Source organism: Podarcis bocagei (assembly GCF_964188305.1).
Source record: "Podarcis bocagei genome assembly, chromosome: 17".
NCBI classification, from domain to species: domain Eukaryota; kingdom Metazoa; phylum Chordata; class Lepidosauria; order Squamata; family Lacertidae; genus Podarcis; species Podarcis bocagei.
In genome coordinates this window covers 43,200,165-43,209,108 of record NC_138143.1, presented here as the reverse complement: position 1 = coordinate 43,209,108, position 8,944 = coordinate 43,200,165, and the positions used below count along the sequence as shown (strand labels likewise).

The following is an 8,944-nucleotide window of genomic DNA, read 5'->3' as shown; positions in this document are numbered from 1 at the left end:
CTGCAAACACCACAAAAGAAAGCAAAGACACGGGTTAGATATTGGAAACTTGCTGCTTGCGGGCAGGCCTCTTAAGGCAGCTGTGGCAAAGGGAGAGACACCTGAATGTCAGCGAGAAATTGGGCACTTTTTAAAAGGGCCTGTTTGGTACCTGGAAAACAAGAGAGTCCTCTTCTGGAAGGAGAGTTACAAGCCTGTAGAAGAGCAGACATAAGCCTCACCTCAACCCCCAATGTTTGCTGGCTCCTTTTTGATATGAAGTCCCTGAACAAGGCTTCTGCTTCCACATAATCAGGAATCCTGGTAAGGGAGGGATCCTGATCCTGTGGAGACTTCTGATTTATTTGGTAGAACATGCACAACATGCGCGCGCCCCGACCTTCAGCTCTGCATGCAAAGGCCTGAGAAGAGCTGGTGTGCTGGGGGACATTGGGAGGGTGGTTTGCACTTTCAATCCTTGTGAGTTCCAGCAAACACGCAAAGGTGGCCAAGGCCTAGATCAGACTATTTGGTTCCACTACAGCTGGACATGCCCCCAAAGTCATGGCTCTGGGAAAGCAATAGCAGGGCCTGATGCCAAAAACAGGTTTCACGTGCCGCCCACTGAAGGGTTGGGAAAGCAGGAAAAAAACATATCTGCCCCTTTTCTCGTGAACACAGGTCTGATAAATCAAGAGGAACCAAGCAATACCGGAAGGCAAAGGTGGCAGCGTGTTACAGTGATGCCTGGCTATATCTGGGGCAGTTCCTCACATAAAACCCATGTGACTAATAAACTTTGGCCAATCATGGTTTTTTACCAAATAGCTGAGGTTTAGGCCTCACATACCCAACATCTTTTGAAAATAATTTACTGATGAACAGGTATTAAAACACTTGATTGATAAACAGACACAAATAAACAGGATGCTAAGAGGTGACACTCTTTGATTCTACAGAGTTAGAAAAGTATTGGGAGCCCACTCTGCTCCTTTTCCCCAACTCCTCTCCTGAATTCAGTAGACAATAAAAACAGGGTTCGGAAAAAAGAAATAAAAGATTGGTTATTTTTAAAGGCTGTCACAATTCCTATTAAAAGGTATAGGATACAGCTGTGTGTTTTCCTGAGTCCACAATCAAACACAGCAAGAGGGAAAGGTTTCATGGTGCAAATCAAAGCAATTACAAAATTTTATATCAAAAAAAGAAAAATGTTGGACTGCAATAAATCGAGACACTCGCATAGACCTGTAGTATCTGATGTTTGTGAGTTGCTCTATTTGGTAGCTATTGCTATCTGAAAAAAGTGGGAGAAGTAGCAATGCTGCGAAGTTTACTGTGATGGGGCTGTCAGGTCCTTGGTGAGCCATCTCTACAGAAGACAATAGTTATGCAAGTACCCGAATTTTCATTCTCATTCTCTGGTTGGTGCTGCTAAAAAGAAAGAAAGAAGGTTGACCTGATCTCTCCCTATTCCAGAGGAGTGGGGAATCCACTTTCTGCTGGATGGTGTAGTTCTCCTAAAGTCTACTACAATGGGAAAGCTTTATTTTGCTTGAAACATACACATTATGTGCTGGTGGAGCTCTGCTTTTGTTCTGCTAAACTGCAGTTGCAGAGAAGGGCTGCTCCCCCACTATTTAACAAAGAAAAACCAAGCACTTCTGTACTTCGCAAGTTCTGCTTGGCATTCACAAAACCTGCTGTCATTGCCAGAGTCTTTGGGAGAACTACATGACCAGCAGACATCACCTTCTTTTCCTCTTCTAGCAACAAGGACCGCTCTTGCTGCCACCACACTGGCTTGGGAGGGGCAGTTGGTCAAAGGGTCGAAGCACATGAATTCATATTTTGCTCAATAATGAATTAGTTTTGCTCACTGATTCCTGGATAAAGTATTTCAGAGACAATCTGATGTAAGCGAGAGCCATCTCTACCAAAAGGCTATCCATTAGATCAAACTAGAAAAATAACGGGGGGGGGGGGACACTTTGTGTAATATAATTAAGTAGCTCTTTCACATTTTTAACAGTCATATAAATACCCAAGTAGGAAAAAAGGACGAGTCAATAAATGCAGAACATACTCATTAAACCAGACTCCACAGCCAGCTATAGATTACCAATACATTTTTCATTCTCTGATGAATCTATAATTGTCCCAACATACAATGGTATGCTCCTGAATGTTTGGGCAAAGGTTGGGTGTGCCATGAAGGGCTTGACTGTGCTATAGGGTTCCCCATAGGCAGTGACAGACCCCCGGGTACAGGGTGGTATAAAATCAATAATAATAATATGCAAATGAATGGTTGGGAATGCTCTTTAAGGTTCCCAATTATTCGCTGGCAGCTCCTGTGTGTCTGATGTCAGGTGCAGGGCAGGTGGGTGTGGTTTTGGGGAAACAGCCTTAAGTAGCTAAGTACTGAAGTTTACAGAAGACACCAAAGCACAGAGGATGATAAAATTCCAAGCATCCAGAATGCGCCAAAATGGCTCCGCTAAGCTGAACAAATAGTGAACAGAATGGCAAGAGGTGTAAAATGGTGAACCACTGAAGCAAACAAATGCTTATTTCATATACATTTGGAACTAGTGCCTATTATCCAGGAAAGAGATGTTGGGACCACAGCAGCTAGTGCTATTAAAACTTGACTTGCTATGCATCAGCAGTGAAAAGGACAAACTGTATGTTAGGGTTTATTGAGAGAGAGATTGAAAATATAGCATTGCAATGCCCTTTTATGCATCAAATCATAGCAAGATTGGGAATCCTGTATGTAGTTCTGGTTACCCACTCATTTTTATTTCTAACTTGGGTTTTGAGTTGGCTGGTATCAATTTTATTTTTCCTCTCTTATTCATCTGATCCAGGTATAAGCATAAACACCCCAAACAAGCACCTGGAGCCGATAAGTCGTCTGCATGAGTGCTAACAAACAGAGGTTCAGGTACTGTTGTAGAAAACTGAATTAGATTGGTCAACGCAATCTAGGGATGTGGTATTCATCACATTTCCCCTGAAGAACCTGTTCTGCAGTTTGTTGGTGCTGCTCAATCTAGCTCTGCTGCTGGACACTGAAGTAGCACCCAGGAGCTTGCAGTATTTTTACCAATTGTGTTCCTTCTTCCAGAGAGATGACCCAGTACATCTCAGTCCAAGCAGGGTCATATAAGAGATGAGGTCCTTCAGATACCCTGGACTCAAGTTGTATAGGGATTTATAGATCATAACCAGCAATGGACTGGTACCCTGTGGAGCTTTTGTGGTGTTTCTCTTCTCCCTGTAATTAGCTCCAGTGAGCAAACTGGCTGCAGCATCTTGGACCAGATGAAGTTTCCAAACACTTTTCAAAGGCCGCCACACATACAGGTCCTTGCAGGAATCCAAACAGGATGTAACTAAAATAAAAAAATTCCTTCCAGTAGCACCTTAAAGGCCAACTAAGTTAGTTCTTGGTATGAGCTTTCGTGTGCATGCACACTTCTTCAGATACACTGCGTGTATCTGGAGTACACTGCGTGTATCCAGTGTATCTGGAGAAGTGTGCATGCACACGAAAGCTCATACCAAGAACTAACTTAGTTGGTCTTTAAAGTGCTACTGGAAGGAATTTTTTTATTTTGACTATGGCAGACCAACACGGCTACCTATCTGTAGTAGGATGTAACTAAGGCATCATGGCCAGAGCAGACATCTCCAGGAACAGGAACCGTGCACTAGTTTTAAATGTGCTCCTGGCCACTGCCTAAATCTGACCATTAAGGGTTCAATCTAGGAGTACTCCCAAGCTGCGAACCTGAGTTTTTCAGGGAGTGTAACCCCCTCCAGCACATCATGAATCCCTAGTCCCTGATCTGCCTTTCAACTGACCATAACCTTCAGTTATTTCACCCTCCTCCAGTCCGTTACTAACACCACACCAGCTTTGTCCTATTCAGATGGAAAGGAGAGATGGAATGGTGGCGGTGGCAGCCCCCAAAACTCTGGACCACCTCTCCTAGAGCCATCCTGGGGCAGGACAGACCCCGAGGGACACCTCAGGTTAAGAGCATCCAACAGAAGACCCACAGCAGCCCCTTCCCTACGACTCAACGGCTCAGGAGCACCATCCCTCAAGGACTGCCTCTCTCCTTATGAGCCTACCAGGCCCTTCTTTGGGCCCTCCTCAAGCGGTCCAGAGGGTGGCAATAGGAGAGCAGGCCTTTTCTGCAAGGGCTCCCCCTTTGTGGAATTCTCTCCCCAGGGAGGTTTGGCTGGCACCTTCTTTATACACCTTGAGGCGCCAGGCGACAATGTTCCTCTTTAACCAGAGCTTTGGCTGATTGACATCTGATACTCTTTAAAATGTGTTGTGGAAGGGGGGATTATCAGGTTGTCTTTGCTCTTATTTTTGTTATGTATTTTGTGTTTCTTACATTGTGATTTTATGTTGTGAACTGCCCAGAGATCTACAGATATAGTGAGGTATACATAGACAATAAATAAATAATCACAATAAGATTATACAAGCACCACAAAACAATGCCTCCAAATCCTATCCCAGTGAGGTGTCCCGCAGAGAAACCATGGCCAATGGAAAGTCCAGGAGAACCAGCTCCTGCTGCCTGACTCCTGGTGTAGGTCATCCACTAACACAACCAATGCTTTTTCTGTCCCATAATCATGGCTGGAGCCAGTAATAAATGGATATGGATGATCTGTCTCATTCAGAAAAGCTTGGAGCTGAGAAGCAGCCACACACTCCAGCCCCGTGCCTAAGAATGGAATATTGGGGACTGGCCAGTCATGATCCAAAACTGTGGGGTTCAGGGAGGGCTTTTTCAGCAGAGGTCTTATCACTGCCTCTTTATGGCAGGTTGCAACCCTGCTTTGCTGAACGTGTTCAGTCGCCACCCTTCCCCACTTGGTTAGTCTTCCTCAGCTGCTTCCATGAGCCAGGAAGGGCAGGGATCCTGCACACATGTGGTGGCCCTCACCTCTCGTAAGAAACCTGTCCCCATCCTCAGGCTGCACGATCCCGGTATCTGGTTCTGCACAGCTTGTGGTTTGTTTTAAGTACGAGTGTTGCAGAATGCTGATGAAATTGGAAATCTGGAGTGGAAATTGCTGGTGTTCCCTTATTCACCCCATGTCTCAAATGGAAATCAATCTAGCAAACACAATTGGTATTGGCTGCTGGGGGTTTTTTGGGGGGGTTCAGTTTGTAAACAAGATATGATCAGTAACTGAGGACACACTGTGTCAGGGAAGACAGTTTGGGGGTGGGAATAGTTTATCAAGCAAAAACGGGGCAGGCATGAAGGAAGTCTCACCTGAGGCTGCTGGAACATTTGTCGGGGTTGAAGCAGCTGCTTGACTCCGAGCATGAGCAGGTATGAGGGTCGAAGCCAGAGACGGATTACTTGACAGTTCTAGAAGGAAGTTGAAGAAGAGAGTATTCACAGCCAGCCCACAGGGAGCCTCTGCCAGTCGCTTCACACAGTGTTTCCTATCCCACATCAGCCACATGGCCATGTGTTGCTAAGAATCGATGATTCTAACACGCTTCCCCAGAGTTGGAAACTGCTCAGACAGCTTCACTGGGGAAAGACTGTCATCCTTTGCATCTTCTTTTCTGTGGAAAAGGTTTTTCTCTGCCATGATGTCTGCCAAATTGCCTATATTGCATTTCTTTTAATTTAAATTTCCCCCTTGTTGTTTTTGTACAGACTGTGTATTTGTGCATTTCTACACCCACACACCTTGCTCTTGGAACTGTGAGCTATTTAAAACAAAACAAGCAAAATGATTAGTACGATTACACCACTAAATCACACCAATAATGTTGAAGGGAGGCGAGTATGAACTATGAGATTGAAGCAGCTGGTCTTATATTGCAATCATTCTACCTTCCAAATCCCTAAAAGAAACTGTCGTTATTAGTACTATTTCAGCTAGAGTACAAAATGAACTGCTACAGACATGCCCTTGGAATGTGAGTTTCAAAAGAGTATTATAATTGCTTAATGACTTCTTGTGACTGCATTCTTAACATCCTCCACTGTGGCTAGGACTGCCTGCTGCCAGCTATGTCTGGCACCCCAACTATAGCAATATCTAGACCAGGCTCACTTGGCCACCGTAGTCCAGGCATCTTTAACCTCAAGGCTGGATTACTGCCATGTGCTGCCTTTGGGGCGGCCCTTGGGCCTGGTCCAGAAGCAGTATCTGGACTGCTGGGGGGGGGGGCAGACATACAACAGTGTGTGACACCTATACTGAACTAAAACATCTGCACTGGCTGCTCACATGGTACTGGGCCAGAGTCAAGGTTCTTGCATTGATCCTGTGCCCAGGATACCTTAAGGGCAATTATATCACAGTTTGACCAATGGAGAGAAGATGAGGTATACCTTAATTTGGTTCTGGACTATGTTCCTGAAACAGTATACAGAGTTGCCAGGCATTATAGTTGGGCCAAGCAGACATTCCCGATGATATTTGTGAAGGTAGGTAAAATGAAATGATAACCTAGATGGTTGGTTGCTTGGTTGTTACATCAGACAGAGGGCAGCAACCAGGTTTAGATGTTTGCTGGTAGAAAATGCTCTGGAGAAGGGCCCTTTGGTTTCCTTCTAATGGCAGCCTCTTGCACACTGTTGCTCTAGAGAGCTCCTTGACAATGGAGACACTTGGTTGGGGAGCGTGCTGCTACTGCAAAGGGGAAGCTGAGATGCACCATGTATGAGGAGGACACCCAGTGTGTGCTGGTCGGAATCCTGGTCCTAAAACTGCCCTGTTCTTGAAAGGAGGTGAAGGCTTGTCTAAGTGAGGGTTGATTTAGACATGCTGCTGTATCTACATGGGTTTTCACAGATGGTTGCATATGGTGAGGGAAGTGTACAGATGACATTTGTTTGTTTTTCTTTCTGGTTCGATGGCCCTCGGTGGTCCCTTCCAACTCTGCAATTCTATGAGATCACCCAGAAGAGTGCTGCTCATTGTTCCCTGTGTTGCAGAGGCCTGGGTGGCTTCATCTAGAAGTCAGTGCTTCACATCACCAGTCCCAATCTGTGGAACATTGTTCCAACAGAAATTTGGCAGCTGCCCTCACTTTTGACTTTCAGGTGTCTCTTGAATACCTTTTTATATGGACAGGCCTTTACAAAAAGTAAAATTAGAGCAGAAATGTAATTTAAAACTTAGTAATTTGCATCTTCATATCAATATATTTTTCCAAGAATTTATAAAATATTAAAAATGACCTCATACATAAAATTATCGTGATCAAATGCTGCAGCTTATTACCATGCTTCATGATTTAGCTCTATATCACCTATATTTGTTCTCATTTTGTTTTACAATACATACATTTTCTCTTAATAAAGCATTTTTCAAAAATTATTCAAAGCATCCCTCAAAAAAGGGCAATAAATCAGGACTGCAAATCAGAGTTTTATGTCTATTTATACTGGTCAAAATGTAACAGACTGAATTGTAGAATACTTGTGTGTTGCTGTTTATTTGATACTGTGCTGCCCTAGATGGAGGTGAAGGGTGAATTACCTGGCTGTAAATTATGTTTAATGCTGCCAGTGATTTTTTTTGTAGACCCAACATTCATTTGGTGAAAAATGGTTGGCTGGGGCTTAGCTGTGTTATGGATATGGTTGGTGGGAATGCTTGATAGTGAGGTTTATAGGTGGACCTTTGTCAAGGTTGGATTTGGTAGATGTTACAGGGTGTGGCGGCGGCTCCTATTTCAGTTATGTTGTTTAGTTTCTAATGATGCTTTATACCAGGAATTTTATTGTATTTGATTTTTATTTGTAAAGAATCCATGGGCCGCACACCGAGTTAAATTTCCATTTTTTTAAAATTAAAGTGTATTTAATATGAGTTAATATACACAATTAATATATTTAATTAAATATATGTCATTAAATACACACTAGATTTAATTATTAAACAAATCCATTACACAGACAGAAGTATGTGCTTTCATTAACAATTTCTTAAAAAGGCTTTATGGTGTTTTCCCCTTGAATGTTGCCAAGGGCCACCCAAAAAGGCCCCAAGGGCTGCAGGTTTGGACCACCCTGGCCTGAAGAATGCCCTGGTGGAGACCAAAGATAAGAAGGAGGAGAGGAAAAGCCAGGAGGTCCCCTCCATCCATCCTTTTGTCCATACAGGGACTCCTTGGGCAATAAGGACACAAGGGCTACAGATCCCGGGGGGGGGGGTGTTTCTGGATTACTTATTTTGAAGGCAATCACAATCTGTCTGCTGGCGGCCAGCCAGTTCAAAACAGTTCTGACTGTCTAAATGGCTAACTGCACTCTCCTCTGTCTCTAACAACTCAGAGAGACTAGATGCCCCAATATTCATGGGCAAATGACCTATGCCCAAACTATCCCTATTTTTCCTGATACATCACTCCTTCTACCCCCCCCTCCCTGGGGGCTTCCAATTTGTCTTTCAGGGATGACTTTTTAAAATAGGCATTTTTTTTAATGCCTACATGTGCCCTAAGCTGGCCTTAAATTCCCCCCACCTGCCCCAAATTGCATTTCCCAGCAGTGATTGCTGCAGAATGTGTTTTGAATTGCAGCTATTCTATTAGTACAGATCTCATGTGAGATTAAACTTTCTGTCAAACATTTTTGAGGGATGGAAAGTAGAGTGAAAATTTACATATAAAATAGGTAACAAAACAAAAAGGAAAGGCAGATACTGTACCGTCAGTTTACTAGCACATTTGCTTCAGGAAACCAACGTAAGACAACCTACTGCACAGTAAAATGCTACATACTCGGGGCCAGCGGTAGGGCATTCTGTTTTTCACAAGTGTGTAATACTGGCGAGAATGCTCTTATAGTAATGATAATAATTTATTACTTAGACCCCGCCCATCTGGCTGGGCCCCCCCAGCCACTCTGTCCAGAGATGGCCTCTGTAACCATCGACTTAAGCAGCAGTCAGA

General features: G+C 43.9%; 1 protein-coding gene across 2 annotated transcripts in view; it reads right to left on the bottom strand.

The window, feature by feature from the left end:
• GSK3B (glycogen synthase kinase 3 beta) overlaps positions 1–8,944 on the bottom strand; it is a 64,237-nt gene that overhangs the window by 4,043 nt on the left and 51,250 nt on the right. For both annotated transcript variants that reach the window (XM_081176702.1, XM_081176703.1), the window contains one exon: positions 5,295–5,393. In XM_081176702.1, coding sequence (XP_081032828.1) covers positions 5,295–5,393 — 99 coding nt within the window. The remainder of the gene's footprint in view (positions 1–5,294; positions 5,394–8,944) is intronic.